An 18,227-nucleotide genomic window follows, 5' to 3' on the forward strand; every position below is an offset into this window, starting at 1 on the left:
TGAGTGCCACCGGCATCGCTGCCTCCAACCTCGTTGGATATATGATTATCTTGTTTACAGTATAAAAACTTATTTTATTTACTTATACACTTATATGTTCTGTTTTTGTCTACCATTGATTTGCACACATAATTTGCACAATTGTAAGTAATTACATCATGTGAGTCTCTACCATTAAACCTTACCCTGTTTGTTCACAATTTTCCGTACTTCATTTGGCTGATAACAAGATTGACCCTAAATAACATGTGAATATAATGTTGGCTACTTCAGAAAACAGAAAATAAGCACATCTAAAAAAATCTCTTACTTACCTTTATGAAAATGTCGAGGGTAAACGAACATAACCGGAGATATGTTGGCAAATATGATGATTTTGCATGTCACCGCTGCAACCCAGGCCATCTGAGGCGGCGACGCCTCTTGTTGTTTAGTCTCTTTTTCAAGTGTGAGACCTAAAATATCTTTCTTCGTGGTGAGTTTTTGACCTTTTCTATCGTGTAATTCACTATTGCACACTTTAACACAACAAGAACGTACCATTTTAAATCAAATAAAAAAGACAATTCTCTAACTACAGAACACCTCGGCTTTGATACCCTACAAATGGCAGAGATACCCAAAATGCACTTCGATTCTCGTGAGTGTGACGTCACCTGACAAAGACCGATTGACAAACTCACAATTGTTGAGTTGAATTAAGTTATAAAGTTCGAAGTAGGAGATAAACTTGCATTTGCAAGAAAAAAAAGTCTTCCATTAGATAAATGGAATTGTGAGATAAAATAGGTAATTGTTATGTAAAATGTTATAGGTTTAACGGAGACATATTATGCCCCTTTTTACAATATGTAATATAAGTCTCTGGTGTCCCCAGAATGTGTCTGTGAAGTTTCAGCTCAAAATACTCCACAGATCATTTATTATATCATTTTGCAAATGCCTATTTTGAGTGGAAGCAGAAACACGCTGTTTTTCGGGCCTGTCTCTTTAAATGCAAATGAGCTGCTGCTCACCACCCCCTTTTCCAGAATAGAGCTGCGCCTTTACAGCTCGTATCTGCTAAAAACATCTGTTTTGGTTCTGATTATAATGTTTACCGCACTGAAATCATGTGTTTTAAACCATATGAGTTTAAACTTCTGATATATGGTTTTCTGAGTGCACACATATAGAACGCGGCTGTCACAGCATGTGAGTACTAAACTAAGTTCTCATTCACACACAAGTTTACGTTAAAAACACACGAGTTACAAAAAACAGTCGGTTATGTCTGTGACGGTAAACAGCTGGGAAATAAATCGCATGTTTATTTTACACCTGTGTGGCAGCAGCAATATACTGTAAATAAATCAATAAATGCACTGCTCCGTTGTCTCCTCTGAGGCTGGGACTCTAAATAGTGTTCTGTGCTCGTCTGTGCAGCCAAAGGCAGAACAGTTAGCATGATTTGCTCAAACTTTTGCCATGGCATTAGAACTGGTACACCGTTGTCGCTTGCGAAATCAAAATGATGGCGCCTTTGGTGTAAATTTACAGATTAAGGGGTGGTAATATTATAATGAGATCCCTTTGCCACATCACCAAGGGAGCGAAATCAGACGCATTCGTTTTTTCAGACGCTTGCAGAAAAAGGCTGACCAAAACAAAGTTACTAGATTAATCTTTTTCAAGTTTCCTTGGTTGGTAGATGCACTGGGGACCTGATTATAGCACTTAAAACCTGGAAAAGTCATTTTTTCATGATATGTCACCTTTAAATAGTATTTAATGCTTTAACTGTAGGGCTAATACAATATGTCTCCTATGTGAATATTACATAGACCTATTGTTTAAATCAAATTCATGCTTTAAAAGTAGGGTAATCATAGCAGGTTTCATCCATTGTCTGTTTAAACGTCTGCGTTTAGCTTCAAATGGCATCTTTGACAGTATTATATAAAAATTATTTGCATTCCGATTCTGACGTCTAAAGGCACAACAATAATTTTTTCCTTATTCCATGGATTTTACCCATTCCCTTTCAAACGTTCTTAACTTGTGTATGGGGAAACTCCTGTTTACACTGATACTGAAGCCTGATTTGTTCACGTTTGCGTAGCTGCTCTAGCCCGCCAGAATGGGCGGAGCCGACCCCTATACAAGTCGGCTCAGAGCGCCATTTCATCAGAATATTCTCCTTCAGCAACGAGGATCATCTCTTCGCTGACACTGGACAGAAGAAGCCGAAGAAGGAAAGAAGCTCTCTCGTGGGTAGGGTTGGGTATCGTTAGAAATTTTCCGGTTCCAGTTTTGCCTAACGATTCCGGTTCCACTTAAAAAAAATGTTTGTTTACTATTTTACCTTCATTGAATGTAGTGTTGCTGGAAGGTAGTAAGTAATGTTGAGTAATGCTAGTCCATCAATCACATGTGCTTCAAAGTTGATGTTTTTTACACTATCAATAACATTTTGCTTTTCAAGCAGGAATAAGCTGGTTGGCCAAATAGTCCCTTGAGGGCTAAGACACTTGTTCATTTCCCTAAATTAATGAAATATTAACTGTTATACTTATAACCATGTATACACACACTCCATAAAGCCCCTATTTTAAAAATAATAAAGCAGTCAGGAGATGGTGTGATGCAATGAGTGGTTTCCACATTTTAAAACATTTAAAATGCATGAAAATAAATATTTTCTATCCCTCTGTTTATTACTCTTGAAATGACCTGTACACTAAATAATCTAACCCTCATACTTGCATAACAATAGCAGTCTATTTATTTAGTGGTCCAAGTTGAAGTTAGTATGTATTTTAATGGAAATATGGGACAAATATAATGTAATTTAGTGGCGGCAGGAGCTGCACGCAGCCGGTACATGTACAGTCAGACAAAACAACGTGCACAGTTATCAAAGATACGAGTGCGCGTGACGCAGCTGACACAGAATAGCATACGGCTGTTTACGTTCAGTTGATACTCTCCAAAATGGCAACAGGGTGACGCAGAGGAGACGAATTGTTGAATAAAGTCTTTATTTTTGTTGTCTTTGCGTAAAAAAAGTATTCTCGTAGCTTCGTAAAATTACGGTTGAACCCCTGATGTCACATGGATTATTTTACCGATCTACTTGCTACGCTTCTGGACCTTGATCATGATAATTACATTGCTGTCTATGGGAGGGTCAGAGAGCTCTTAGAATTCATCAAAAATATCTTAATTTGTGTTCCGAAGATGAACGGAGGTCTTGCGGGTTTAGAACAGCATGAGGGTGAGTAAATAATGACAGAATTTTCATTTTTGGGTGAACTAACCCTTTAACTTTGAAACAGATCCTCGCGAAGGTTTGTCCAGAGGACTGGTTTCTGACAGTGGATCTGAAAGATGCATACTTTCACATCCACATAACCTCCCGCCACAGACCATTCTTGAGATTCGCGTTTGAGGGAGTGGCCTATCAGTACACAGTCCTACCATTTGGACTGTCTCTGGCCCCTCGCACTTTTACGAAGTGCATGGACCCTGGTCTTTCCCCTCTGAGAAAGATGGGAATCCGCGTTCTCAATTACCTCAACGATTGGCTGGTTTTAGCCAGAACAGAACGGGAACTAATCGCGCACAGATCGCTTCTGATCAACCAACTGGAGCGCCTCTTGTTGAAAATCAACCCACACAAGAGTCAGTTGTTCCCCAGACAGCGAGTGGTCTTTCTGGGGACTGTTATAGACTCGACCTGAATGCGGGCATGGCTTATGCCGGAACGGTCCTTGACTATTCAGCGACTGGCGGCATCTTTCGAGCCGGGGACTCTGCATCCTTTCAGGACTTTCCAGAGAATGCTCGGCCTAATGGCGGCCGCCTCCTCTGTGATTCCTCTAGGCCTGCTTCACATGCGGCCTCTCCAATATTGGCTCAAAGCCCATGTCCCGTCACACGCCTGGGCCAGTTTTATGTCAGTGTAAGGTCCACGCACTTGGCCCAAGGAAGGTATCCAGTGGTGGATGAAGGTTTCTTGCGTGTTCGGTCTTTTCAGCGCGCAGAGTTATTCAATTTAGGTTTACCTCAAATCTGACTCCATTTTATTATCTAATCTGACTATTAGTATGACCTCGAATTTAGGTTGAAAGGCAAATTGGTTGTTTGTCGGTCTCTAATTATTATTATTACTCTTCTGACATTTGATTATTCTAGTTAACTCTTTACTTATATTTACTCGTTCATTAGGAATCTATGTCGCTTAGGGTGCCTCACGGCGGCCGCTATGCGTGGGACCCACGATCACAAATTCGCCCAGTCTGATCCTTAGCCAGAGGTTTGTGGCTAATACTATTTAATATACCTTAAATAGTAGGTCTGTTTAGCCCCCTACAGTTACCCATGTAATACTCAAACATTAATCAGCGGTTCTTCTAGAACCCCTTGTCTAGACCCCGATAGCTAATATAACTTCGTACAACTTAATTAACTCTGAAATCAATACATGGTTACCGTAACTGAGTACAACTTAAACTATAAGGTCAAGCGGTTAGTCAGAAATCTATCATCTCACCTGATGTGCCCCATGCTTCATCTAAACCTGAGATCTAGTATGCACGTAACCCTGGTCGCAGATTTGCGGAAACATACGCCTTCACTTAATCTACTTGAGGAAATAATTTCAGAGTAAGTCAGAATAGATCAAATGTAACAATTTATTATCAGTCAGGTAAATATGTATTATGCCAATTATCTACATAGCCAATTCAAAGATATCAAATCAATACGATACATCAAATTCTCATAGACAAATCTAAGAGTAAAGGATTCATACCTGACTTTAGGAAAATACATAGTATTGAGTGTGTGGACACATTCCATACTACGGGCTCTATGGCTACAGAATCGCGCCGACCCTTTTGCTGCAATCCTTTAAATACAAAACCAAGATAAAACATCCCCAAATGGAGGCATGTACAAACAATTGGTATCTGGGTGGCTAGTTTACACCTCAATGGGAAACAGAAGGTAATTTGCATGGAATGACCCTCTACAGTAATCAAAGCATCTCTTAACTCTTAGGATCTGTATTATCTTTTAGTCTACTTTTGTAAGATTAAGACCATTGTACCACTCGCCCTGATACTATTCAAATGAAACCAAACATGACTGTAAATCTTATTTGCATTCATATAGAACATTATACTATTGACCATTCTGAGTGTGCTGGGTGAAGAGACGGATGGGTCCGGGGAAGGAAGGGGATGAGGAAAAACCCAATGCATATGTGAGAGACGTTTGCCCGCATTTTCTCTCAGTGAGATGCGTAAACAGATGTCTGTATGTTAATGCACTCTGTGTGTATTGTCTGTCTCAGAAGATCAAAGTATCTGAGTTTCTTTTATCCTTACATCAGGGTTACCCATCGCTGTATCGAGGCTGTGGCCCCTTGGACGACTTCTTGCCTGATTCAACCAGGCGTTCAGTTGGGACTGACCTCCAGGAGGAAGGTGGTTACTACGGACGCCTCCAATACGGGTTGGGGCGCTCTGTTAGAGGGCTGTCCAGCATCCGGCTCCTGGTCGACCCACGAGCGGCGCCTTCACATCAACTTCCTCGAAATGATGGCGGTTTTTCTGGCCCTGAAAACCTTCCTGCCAGCCTTAAAGGGGCAACATGTCCTGGTCCGATCGGACAACATGACAGTGGTAGCCTATATCAACCACCAAGGCGGTCTCAGGTCACGCTCACTTTTACAGGATGGCTCGACGCCTCCTGCTTTGGGCACAGAGCAGACTCCTCTCTATCAGAGCAGTTCATGTGCCGGGCAGTCTGAACCTTGGCACAGACGCGCTCTCCAGAGGCAATGTGGCTCCGGGGGAATGGACACTATATCCTCTGACGGTTCAGAAAGTCAGGTCAGGGAAGTCGGTTGCTCAATCCTCCTGGTGGCCCCACTTTGGAGGAACCAAACTTGGTTCCCCGAGTTAATGCAGCTGTCAGCAGCTGCCCCTTGGCCGATACCGTTACAGAGGGATCTTCTCTCACACGCGAAGGGCATGATTTGACACCCCCGGCCGGAGCTGTGGAGCCTTCATGTCTGGAACCTCGACTTTACGCCTTAACTGCTCCCAACGAGAGTGAGCAACACCATTTTGGAGGATAGAGCACCATCTACGAGACGGCTTTACGCTCTTAAATGGTCAGTCTTCAGTGACTGGTGTGCAGCACGAAGCCTGGACCCAGTATCTTGTGACGTGTCCCACGTGCTGTCCTTTTTACAAGAGCTACTGGATAACGGGCGCGCCCCTTCCACGCTCAAAGTTTATGTGGCAGCTATCGCAGCAAATCAGTCCCTTGAAGCTGGCCAGTCATTCGTCAGAAACGACTTGGTCATTAAGTTCTTGAAGGGCGCCCGGAGATTGTATCCTGCTCGCCCTCAGACCGTGCCGACCTGGGACTTATCCATAGTCCTAAAGGGCCCTAAAGTGCCCGCCTTTCGAGCCGCTCCATTCGGCCGACTTGCGGCCCATGTTGCATAAGACCTCCCTCCTTTTGGCATTAGCGTTGGTCAAGGGAATGGGTGACTTGCAGGCACTGTCAGTCAGTGCTTCCTACAGCCTACAGGTGTCTACAGCCTGACTGTAAGGTCGTCCTCATGCCAAGACACGGTTATGTACCTAAGTTGCTCTCAACTCCGTTCAGAGCCCAGATTATTACCCTTCTAGCGCTCCCCGCTGCAGACGGCGAGTAGGGTCCCAATCCACTCTGCCCAGTGAGGGCCCTTAGAGTGTACATTGAGCGCTCTGGTCTTTTCAGACAATCAGAGCAGCTGTTTGTCTGCTTCGGAGGCCGCTGTAAAGGGCTGCCGGTTACGAAGCAAAGACTTCCCCACTGTCCCGCAGTTTGAAGACAGATGTCTACTTCTTTGCAATGCAAGGGTAAATAAAGAACTGATGTTTGAATAAGTAGAGCGTTTCCTTTACTCAAGAAACGCTGTCTATAAAGGCTAATGTTTTTGTGAGTATAAAGAGCAGAGAAGAGTCTTAGCATTTGCTGTCTAGTTGTAGCCAATACACTTTTGTACGTTTTAAATATCATAGCTGTTCATATTTTATATCATGAGATTTTGGCCAAATGTATTAACAAGAGAAACTGAGCGCCCATATAGCTACAATAAACTTTATAAACTGCAAACTGGTGAAAACGTGATGCTATTAATTTACTGCCTCAGAGGCGGCCGTTCTAATGATGGACAAAACACAGATCTCTGTCACTCGCTCGTCAAAAACCTCATTAACTACATTTGAGTACGATTTTCAGAAAGTAAGTGCAAGTGTCTGATCATATATAAAGCCAAAATACCAGCTCTGATGACGCAATGTTTAATTATTGGATATCCCTTTCTATCTTTTTTTTTGTTTTTGTTTTTTGTAATGCTTAGTGGTGTGCCGTGGGATTTTTTACATATCAAAACTGTGCCGTGGAAGAAAAAAAGGTTGGGAAACACTGTTAAAACACTTTTTACACTTTTTAAAGGGGGCTAAATGATGCCCGTGTTAATTTTTTGATCAAGTACTGTATATGTTTTACTTTATTTACTTTACCAGTGCAGTTTTTATTTAACTTTTAGGTATACAGTACATTTTAATTTAATCATTTAAGTTTATTTACCTGTAAGCACAGTGCAGTGTTACTGTTCAAATTGTATTTACAATGTTTAAAGTGGCAGACAATAATAAATATTCTTATTAGAAATTAAACTGCCTTAATTTTTTTAACTGTGCATAGCTGTAGCTGAATAATTAGGCGTACTACGCTACTGTATTTTAATGTTGGTCATTATGGTGGTACTTGGAGAGCCAAATATTTTCTGAGGTGGTACTTAGTGTAAAAAGTTCTAACCACTGTTCTAATAAATGTATATTTAAAATAAATTATATTATGAGCATAACAATTTGAGTAAAACATTTATTTAATTAACATGAATTTCAGAAATGTTTTTGTATGTCCCAGTTTGTGCCCGTGTGCTCACTGGTGTCTGTTTAAATTTTAACACTGTTAGCGCTGCAACCGAATATCAGCTAACGTACAACAAACTTGAAATGGCAATCGATACCAACACCTCTTGGAAAACAACACTTATAATCAGCACCTCACCTCAGGTTTGAGGAAAAATACTGTTTTACGGTTTATGATAATACTAACTGATTTACTGACTGATTAAAAACCTTTACTCTCTGCTATTTACGCACTTATCTGTTTATGTTTCGTGTTGTTTTCGCAGTGTGATGAAGCCTCGCAGATTCTTGTAGCGCAGCAGCACAGGATTCGCCGCTCGGACAACATCCTGTCCTCTTCCTTTGTTTCCCCCTTGTCAGGTAGAAAGGAGTTACATTTTTTCAGTAAATTGAATCCCTATATCAAGAAGATGTCCTACTGGATTTTTCTTTTTTTTCAATCAAATAATTTAACGAATGTGCAGCTCGCAATGCAAGGGTAAATAAAGAACTGATGTTTGAATAAGTACAGCGTTTCCTTTACTCAAGAAACGCTGTCTATAAAGGCTAATGTTTTTGTGTGTATAAAGAGCAGAGAAGAGTCTTAGCATTTGCTGTCTAGTTGTAGCCAATACACTTTTGTACGTTTTAAATATCATAGCTGTTCATATTTTATATCATGAGATTTTGGCCAAATGTATTAACAAGAGAAACTGAGCGCCCATATAGCTACAATAAACTTTATAAACTGCAAACTGGTGAAAACGTGATGCTATTAATTTACTGCCTCAGAGGCGGCCGTTCTAATGATGGACAAAACACAGATCTCTGTCACTCGCTCGTCAAAAACCTCATTAACTACATTTGAGTACGATTTTCAGAAAGTAAGTGCAAGTGTCTGATCATATATAAAGCCAAAATACCAGCTCTGATGACGCAATGTTTAATTATTGGAAAAATCAAAAATACGTTTCCCCTTTGTATCTTTTTTTTTTTTTTGTAATGCTTAGTGGTGTGCCGTGGGATTTTTTACATATCAAAACTGTGCCGTGGAAGAAAAAAAGGTTGGGAAACACTGTTAAAACACTTTTTAAAAGTTTGCCAGGGGGCTAAATGATGCCCGTGTTAATTTTTTGATCAAGTACTGTATATGTTTTACTTTACATTTAAGTACAGTGCAGTTTTTATTTAACTTTTAGGTATACAGTACATTTTAATTTAATCATTTAAGTTTATTTACCTGTAAGCACAGTGCAGTGTTACTGTTCAAATTGTATTTACAATGTTTAAAGTGGCAGACAATAATAAATATTCTTATTAGAAATTAAACTGCCTTAATTTTTTTAACTGTGCATAGCTGTAGCTGAATAATTAGGCGTACTACGCTACTGTATTTTAATGTTGGTCATTATGGTGGTACTTGGAGAGCCAAATATTTTCTGAGGTGGTACTTAGTGTAAAAAGTTCTAACCACTGTTCTAATATATGTATATTTAAAATAAATTATATTATGAGCATAACAATTTGAGTAAAACATTTATTTAATTAACATGAATTTCAGAAATGTTTTTGTATGTCCCAGTTTGTGCCCGTGTGCTCACTGGTGTCTGTTTAAATTTTAACACTGTTAGCGCTGCAACCGAATATCAGCTAACGTACAACAAACTTGAAATGGCAATCGATACCAACACCTCTTGGAAAACAACACTTATAATCAGCACCTCACCTCAGGTTTGAGGAAAAATACTGTTTTACGGTTTATGATAATACTAACTGATTTACTGACTGATTAAAAACCTTTACTCTCTGCTATTTACGCACTTATCTGTTTATGTTTCGTGTTGTTTTCGCAGTGTGATGAAGCCTCGCAGATTCTTGTAGCGCAGCAGCACAGGATTCGCCGCTCGGACAACATCCTGTCCTCTTCCTTTGTTTCCCCCTTGTCAGGTAGAAAGGAGTTACATTTTTTCAGTAAATTGAATCCCTATATCAAGAAGATGTCCTACTGGATTTTTCTTTTTTTTCAATCAAATAATTTAACGAATGTGCAGCTCAATGTAAAAAGGTTCCGCTAAGAAAAACGTTCCATTCCAATCTAGAAATATTATAATAGATTTCATTTATAGGCTAAGGACAAGAGAACATTAACGCGCTGCGAGTTTGAACAGTCATTATCAAAGTGCACCACTTCACCTGCTCCAAGTTACCTCCTCTTTTGTTTTAAGCATGTATAGCTAGCTTCGATTAGTGATGGCCGCTTTTGAAACACTGCTTCATGAAGCTTCGAAACTTTTGCGAATCAATTGTTTCGAAACAGTGGTTCGGAATCGGAGCACGTATAAAAATGCCAAAGTCACGTGATTTCAGTAAACTAGGCTTCATTACGTCATAACTGTTTCGAAATTTCAATAGTTCGCCTTAGGGGGGCGATCTCTGTGAACCCGTGAGTCATGCGAGTTCACTGAGATCGACCCCCACACCACTGCATCAGCGTCTATGTTTATACGATCTCGGATCAGTTTGATCAATTTGTAGATATTTTTAATGAGACATTTGTGTAATTAAAAGGATGAGTAGTAGTTAATAGTCTCTTACTGGCCTGTTTAGACAAGCTCTCCATAAAACAAACACACTAAACTTTTTGCAATCAAAATTTTATTATTTTGATTGCATTTAATATATTATACTTTCAAGAAAGCGTTTTCATTGGGTTTGTAAAAGCTGTTTTTATGCATGTTTTGGTCTGAGTTTTTGTTGCATTTACACAGTTTTGACCAGCAGGCGTCACCAGCGTGTGGTGTTTCGAGCGCTTCGAAGCAGTGAATCATTTTGCGAAGCAATTGGTTCAATTGATTCGAAGCTTCGAAATGGTTCGTTTCTCCCATCACTAGCTTCGATATTCGAGAAACTTTGCTTGTAGGAGAGTAATTTTAGCCTTTTTTTTTAGTTCCTCCTTCATTGTGAATATAGCTTTTTTTTTATTTGTTACTGTCTAATCATTAAAGTAAACTTTGAAAATATTGATTTGTTTACTTAAATGTAACCTACATAGAGTGCTGCCCCCAAACACTGCATGTTTTCCATGTCTCCTTAATCAAACACACCTGATTCAGATCATCAGCTCATTAGTAGAGATTCCAAGACCTGAAATGTGTGTGTCAATCAAAGGAGAGATGCAAAATGTTCAGTGCTGGGGCCTGGGGGGGTGCTCCAGGAACGTGGTTGGGATCCACTGACCTAGACCAATGATATCCAACGTGGTGCCCTGGAGTCTGTGAGTTGCACGCTAAATAAATAGTCGACATTAGGGCTGAATTAGGAATTGTGGTTAATATGTCTGCATGTTCTGCATGTCTCCGTGTGAACTGTGAAGGAATGACACGGTTTCACAGCATTTTCAGCATCTGCTTATCAATGAGGACAAACAGTCAAAATAAAAGTTTGTTTTAACATGAAGAAATTATAACAGAAATATATTACTGTATGCTAATATATATAACTTTTCAAAGTAATAATAATAATAATTTTTAAAGAAATCATACAACCAGGTTATTTTTTTTTTCATTAATTTATACAGCAGCATTATACAAAAAAAAAAAATGCAACATTTGGTTGTAAATCAATTTTCTTTTGATTACATTTTTTTTTTTTAAATGATCGATTAAACGGTTTAAGTTTTCTTAATTCACAATGGATTTCATGGGGGCCTAATTAAAAGGTAGCTACTCTGTGTCGTTTAATTGTAAACAAAGTTATGTTTACCTTCATTCTTAAGTTCTAACAAACATATGGAAAGCATTTCCTTCCCCATTAATGGTAAATGCATATTGTGATAAATATCGATATGTATAATATGGCAGTAAAATATTCAGGGAAATGAATATTTATACTTTTATAAATTTAACTGGAATATTTACTAGCATAGATTGTTGAATTATATATATATATCAAACAAGTAGCTCTCTAGACTATTTTATCCTTCACTCAGTAGACTGTCCTAGAAAAAACATTTTTCCATTGGCTTTTGGATTGCTGCAGAAAATAAGCTCTATGATCAACAAAAGGTTATGATTCTTACATGTTTTATTCATTGTTATAATGTCCAAAATTAACACTTTGAACAACATTTTGTAGCCGAAGTACAATCAGCAGAAGTAAAAAGCTAAACATTTTTTGCCTTGCTGTCACTTTTCTGTTACACAGGTACAGCTTTTTTGCTGGTCACACCGGAGGAGTTTCCAGCTGAGCTTGAGAATGCAGAATTTTTTGAGAGAATTGAGAAATTTGTGCAGGTCCATAGAAACAGTTTTCTTCTGCTTCAAACCCCAGTTTACGGAAAAAGGGAGTGGGAGATTTTATCATCAGTGCAAAACAGGTGCATAATGAATTAAAATCTACAAATGTACAACCTTATTTTGATTACATACTTACTTGACCAAAGGGTCTAGGGATGGCATCTGGAGAGCCACTCAGACTAAGATCTACTCCGACTCAGAATAAGATGACTGTATGGCCTAATTATTTTTTAAATAATTAGTTAAAATTTTATTAATAATAAACAACCAATGAACCACACATGCAGTGAGGTCTGTTTAATTTCAAAATTCTTTTAATCTACCGAGCTGGACAAATACAAGTATGTGATAAAATGGCTTAACTCTGATGTTTTATTTTTGCAACAGATTTCTTGGCTGTAACCTCAGAGTCATACCTGTGCACAGTACTGCTGATGTAGTGAAGGGAATTCTGGTCATTGCTAAGGTAAGCAGTGATGGTTTTCTACAATTCAGTGTGGATGATTCACACGCTTTATTAATTATTTAAATTTTCTAGAAATGTTTTAATTTTATTGTGAATGCTGTATCGAGGTTAATTATGGGCTTTTAATGTTCATTTTAATTTAACGTCAAGGACAGTGCTCACTATACAAGCATGCATAGGAAAATTGCATATATAAGAAGTTTATTACTAGCATGGTGCATACAAAAATTTTATTGGCCTTTTTTTTTCCAGGCCACAAGTAAACCCAATGTGGCGAATTTGAGAGATCAGATGTCTTTGGCTTGTACTCACATCATTGATCATAGCCCAGTTTGGGGAATGCTTCAAGAGATGCAGTTCTAGTGAGATTTACACTATGTTCCTCTCCATTCATGTTCTTATTGCTTACTATACTTGTTTTGAACAGCAGATGTCAGTATTGTTTCATAGTAAGTTGTGTCAAATCTGTTTCTTGCCATTCATACTTTGTTGTTTAGCCTTAAAAAAACATTTTCTTTCAAAATAGTTCATAAACTATTAAGAACAAAGTATAAACATAGTTAGAGGGAAAATGTCCACCTTTTATTTGTGCTGGAAAAGTCTTCAAAGTCAGAATACAGAATAGTATTGAAAATATTGATATTGTAGCTCTCACATTGCTCTTTATCATTACAAATGTGTCATGCTACAGAGAAGGTAAATAAATAAATTAATAAATACATTATTCAGTTCAGAAAGCAGCAATTGTCCCCATTTCATTTTTGACTGTCCTCAGTGATTTCCTCTATATGGACCACAAGGCTTTCCATTAAGTCATATGTGACCAAGGCGCACTGCAAGACCTGCAAATTATATGTTTAGTACAGTTTGTTTTATGACTCACTGTCACTATTTTAAAACTGAATTCCGATAAGTAGAATTGATAATCTAACCTTATCCTGTGCCTCACATGGCATGTTGTCAAGCGTCTCCGGTTTCACAAGCAAGCTCTGAACTGATCTCTTCCCAGAGGCCTCCTTAAATTCTGTTGGGAAAAAACAATGTTACGTCCAGTCAAAATCCATGTTCTTCACTATATAATAATTACTATTTAACAGAGAAAGGATACAAAGCATGTATTACCTTTAGCCTTGATCTTTTTGTCCTCTCGAAGTCTTTTCAACTCTGTACCATAGTATGATTTTGACATGCTTAGACATAGTCGTAATAATTTTGTGTAACTGTCTGCAATGTGGCACAGGTCTGTCCATATTCCAGTCTGAAAATAACAGAGTGGGTCTTATTAATAGAACATGATGAAAATATAAGTGTAATGATATATATAGTTGTGTTTTGACAAAATGCTGTAAAAATCTTACAGAAATTTTTCTTTCCTGTATCAATAAATACCGCAGAAGATTCAGAGACTCCATTACCCTTTAAAACAATGAAGAAAATATGAATATGGAGAAAAAAAACAAACTAAACAAACTTTTGCCTAATACAGAGAGTTATGCAGAACAGGTGCATATTGTGGTAAAAGCTGACAGGTTTACCATTTGCATATCAGCAGGATGAAGGAAGGCCTAAGTAATTTATCAGGGGCAGATTATTCAGACGAGGTATGTCAATCACTCAGGTTTTAGTATCATTTTAGGAATGACACAGGATCTGCCTCAAAATATTGGACTGCTCACCATCTGTTCTGTATTGTGGGATCATGGCAGTAAACCTGGACTACACTCATACATAAATTATGGTTAGGGATGGATTGTATCTTGTTAGTAGGAGATCTAACATTTAAAATGGAGACAGCTGCCATATGTGGAGGCTGTACTTGGGTTACGATTGATGTCAATGATTTGTTGATATAAAAATTGATTAGATCCATCAAGATGCAGGTCTTTGTAAAAATACAGGTTTTCTTCACCTGTCCATCCCATGTAGCAAGTCGGTTTCATGGCCCTGTGGGAGAATGAGAGTTTCTCTGAGCAGTGAGATGAGCGGAGTCCCCTCAAACCAGCTGTCATCATAGGCTGACTTTAATAGCAAAAGAGAAAAATATTTCTAACATTAGTGATTCGGTGTTGATCAAAATCCTGTCACTTGGACAAGCAGACAGATAAGCAATGTTTTGTACACTACCTTTCTGCAGCGTTCCACTTGATTCTTTATGTTTTTGATGATGATACTTTCTACACCTGCATGATGGCTAGTCTTCATGATGCGTCTTAGAGCATTCAACAAAGGCAGAATAAGCAATTAACACTCAGACAAAAATGTTCTACTTTTTATATTTGTCAACCAGAATAATGCATTCACATATTGATAGCAGTTTTAATTAAATATATATTTAAACTTTCTAGATACCATACCTGAAAAATGTGTGCTTGGCTTCACCATTAAGCTTCTCTATAAAGAGCTGGAACACCGCAAGGCTTTTTCCTCTCTAAATGAAAGAGGGCACATGACCGCAAACAAAAAACGGGCTTTAACAGATCAGATTTACTTGTAAAAGCAAGTTGTGTCTCATCCATACCTACCAAATGCTGGATAGGACAGTCAATCATAATTGTAATTAAGTTCTGTGAACAAATAACAACAATTCTCGTTAAAATAGTAAGCATTTTTGTTTTCACCAAGGATGCACCAATTATTAAAATTCTGGGAATCATTCTACCAATAAGTTAAATAATATATATCTAATATCGGCTGATTACTGATATGGAACCAATATATTGTGCGTCCTTAGATTTTACCACCAAGAAGTTATGTATGTTTTAAGAGGCGTGTGATATATTATTTCTTTATTCCATAACAATACATAGCATTGCTGCATACCTTTGGAACCTCATGAAATGGTTTCAGCTCCAAGAGCTCCACTGGGAGACTGCAGTCTGTTACTCTTTCCAAACTTTTAACATGTAAGTCCTACAAAATGCAAGAAGACATTTTCTAGCAAATGACTACTCATTACTGAAAATTGAAGCATGAACATCATTTTCTGTTCTTGTAATGACTGTATTAATAAATGTTTTGATGGAAGTTTACTCTACCAGTCCTTTCAATATCCATGATTCATCCTTTCTGTATGGGGATAAAAAGCAGGAAGGAGAGTCAGACTAAATACATGGCACACCATTTTGGTATTTATATTTATTTATTTTTAAATAATAAAAATTGTTGTATACACACCTACTTAAAAGAAGATTGATGTATTCCATATTACACTGCAGGACGAAAACAGGGCTGAAATATTAAATTAAAAATTTTTGTTATGAGCAAAATGAGCGCAGGTACATTAAAGCTGTAGCGATCGCATAAACTGCTTTCATATAGACAGTGTGTACCACAAATTGAAAAAATTATGGAAGTCTCTAAATTCTTTTGGTGCCAAATATATCAGTATGTTTTTGCGCACAAAATAAGATTCTCAACTCCGCAAGTGAAGGGTATTTTAACCCCTTTGAAAGCCCAAGAGATCTGTGGCCTTAACAGTTCACACTGTCTTTGAGTCTGGTAAACACATGGTGAGATGAGGAAAAAAAACACATTTTTGAGGTCTAACTGCTACTTACCTAAAAACTGCAGGAAGCACTTCTATGGCAATAAGCTGGACAAAGAGCAAGTAAGCCATGCAAGCTCTTGATTCATTCAGATGAAAACCATCTTTCTCCGAAATTGTGTCTTCTTTTCCTCTCAAAGGATAGAACAGGATTTTTGGCAGAGATTGTTGGATCACTGCTAGGATTGCCTAGTATTTGAAGCACAGAAGCACTCAGAAGTCAGGTCATCATTTTCCTAAAAGTACCGTGCCTAAGCCTAATAGTAACAACAAAGTAAGTGATATCATTACCATTATTTCTGTGGCAAAATTCCACAAGGGTGAAATTTCTGTCATGTTCGCCTCTCTGTCCAGTTGAACTTGGAGGAGAGGTTCCCTTAGACTCTTCATGCAACTGAGCAATTACAGAAAGAAAGGAAAATGTGAAGAATTAGGTAAAATACTGGTTAAGATCACATGCATATAATCAACAAAGGGTTACATATTTCTCAACATTGTCGCTTAAATGACTGCTAATTTGCAAAATGTTAACTGACATCAGACTCTGACAATCGGTTATTTTTAACTTAAGACACCCCATCATATCTTCATTGATGGTTTCTGAGAACTGTTTCTCTTGCATAGAACAAAACTGAACATTGTCTAAATCCCATAGTTATTATCATTAGGGCCAGAGCATTTCGATGTTTCAAGAGTTTTTCAGTCTTGCGACAACCGATCATATTTTCATTTCAATCATGACAACTCTCGGAAGATTTTAGCATGGTGAGGGATATGACAATGTTAATGTATTTGGTCTTGGCGGAATAGATCTGCTACGCTGCTGCTGAATTGCTGCTGTTGTTGGTTATTGCTGTAGTTGTAGATTATTGCGTTTGAACAAAATAACCAACATTTAAATTTCTTAATAGACCAGTATATATCTTAATGTCTTTTGAATGTTTAGACGTCACTGCAGCACTGTTAAATCTAATACTAACACTATAAATACAATATAGTTAGATCTAAATCTGGACGATCGCTCGTATCATTATATCCCACAGCCCTAAAACTTTCTCTGTGGTAAAGCACTATGGCATTATAGACATAACAGTGTGACTTTACAGGGATCAACGCTAAGGATTTTTGCTACTGGCCTGGTCGGGCCAGTGGTGCAAATTTTTACTTGCACTGCCAACATTTTCACTGGCCCTGCCACAAAAAATAAAATAGTTGCTGTTATCATTGTTACAATCTTGTATTCTAATAAATAAGATTATATTATATGACACCAATATTTTAGATACCAATTCAATTGTACAATTCCCTATTTCAATTATGATACCACAGCAAAAATCACTAGCCAAAAATAAACATAAATATAAAGTTTAAACATTATTAAAGACAAGTGACAGCCAGTAAATAAGAACAAATAAACAAATTAAGTAGTAGCACAATCAAATGTAGGCCTATAGCACAAAGATAGAAATGAAATGATGCTTTAGGTTTTTATGTTTGCAGATGTTCAGGTACAGAAATTGAAAAATCACATAAAATAACATTTGCATATTCTTCACTCTGTGTTGCACCTTGATTTTTCATAGCCATTTGAAATTAGAGGCAACCACTGCATTTTAATCATAAATTGTGCAATGTTTGATTTATATTAGACTGTATAATTTCAAAATCTGAAGCAAAAACAGAATGACCTGACTTTAGCTTTGTGAAATTATGCTACATAAAACATCTGTATGAAACAGAAACAGCAGGTGGGCTGAATGAGACGCAGATTCACTCTCTGACAGCAGGTGGCGCTTATGGTACAGTGATACAGCGTTTCCTTGGTTACCGCTGTAAACACAGCAGCTGTGTGTATTAAAGGCAGGGTATGTGATTTTTCAAAAACGCTTTAAAAAACTGATTCGGGCCGAATCGCAAAACAAACTTGTAGCCAATCAGCAATAAGGGGCGTGTCTACTCGT

The 18,227-nt window shown here is 37.9% G+C and overlaps 2 protein-coding genes and 1 long non-coding RNA gene across 3 annotated transcripts in view; 2 read left to right on the forward strand and 1 right to left on the reverse strand.

Moving 5' to 3' along the window:
• The first annotated feature begins 2,184 nt into the window (after positions 1–2,184).
• LOC107731831 (uncharacterized) lies at positions 2,185–8,339 on the forward strand. The gene is made up of 3 exons (XR_001638810.1): positions 2,185–2,253; positions 8,027–8,126; positions 8,249–8,339. It is a non-coding gene; the product is annotated as an uncharacterized LOC107731831 (long non-coding RNA).
• A 1,136-nt stretch (positions 8,340–9,475) lies between these two features.
• cunh1orf146 (chromosome unknown C1orf146 homolog) lies at positions 9,476–13,177 on the forward strand. Its single transcript, XM_016543040.1, has 5 exons — positions 9,476–9,692; positions 9,815–9,908; positions 12,165–12,336; positions 12,644–12,722; positions 12,975–13,177. The coding sequence occupies exons 1-5, from the start codon at positions 9,525–9,527 to the stop codon at positions 13,083–13,085; spliced, it is 624 nt and encodes a 207-aa protein (XP_016398526.1). The 5' UTR covers positions 9,476–9,524; the 3' UTR covers positions 13,086–13,177.
• Positions 13,178–13,273: 96 nt separating this feature from the next.
• Positions 13,274–18,227, reverse strand: part of LOC107731827 (glomulin-like) — a 9,345-nt gene continuing 4,391 nt past the window's right edge. Inside the window, exons 4-16 of the mRNA XM_016543009.1 lie at positions 16,558–16,660; positions 16,280–16,455; positions 15,897–15,950; positions 15,758–15,788; positions 15,543–15,632; positions 15,245–15,286; positions 15,077–15,150; positions 14,847–14,931; positions 14,632–14,741; positions 14,081–14,138; positions 13,845–13,980; positions 13,655–13,746; positions 13,274–13,564 (exon numbers count right to left, since the gene is read on the reverse strand). Of these exons, the coding sequence (XP_016398495.1) occupies positions 13,478–13,564; positions 13,655–13,746; positions 13,845–13,980; positions 14,081–14,138; positions 14,632–14,741; positions 14,847–14,931; positions 15,077–15,150; positions 15,245–15,286; positions 15,543–15,632; positions 15,758–15,788; positions 15,897–15,950; positions 16,280–16,455; positions 16,558–16,660 (1,138 nt within the window). The 3' untranslated portion in view covers positions 13,274–13,477. The remainder of the gene's footprint in view (positions 13,565–13,654; positions 13,747–13,844; positions 13,981–14,080; positions 14,139–14,631; positions 14,742–14,846; positions 14,932–15,076; positions 15,151–15,244; positions 15,287–15,542; positions 15,633–15,757; positions 15,789–15,896; positions 15,951–16,279; positions 16,456–16,557; positions 16,661–18,227) is intronic.

This window comes from Sinocyclocheilus rhinocerous, unplaced genomic scaffold (assembly GCF_001515625.1).
Source record: "Sinocyclocheilus rhinocerous isolate Xijiao unplaced genomic scaffold, SAMN03320098_v1.1 scaffold98, whole genome shotgun sequence".
NCBI classification, from domain to species: domain Eukaryota; kingdom Metazoa; phylum Chordata; class Actinopteri; order Cypriniformes; family Cyprinidae; genus Sinocyclocheilus; species Sinocyclocheilus rhinocerous.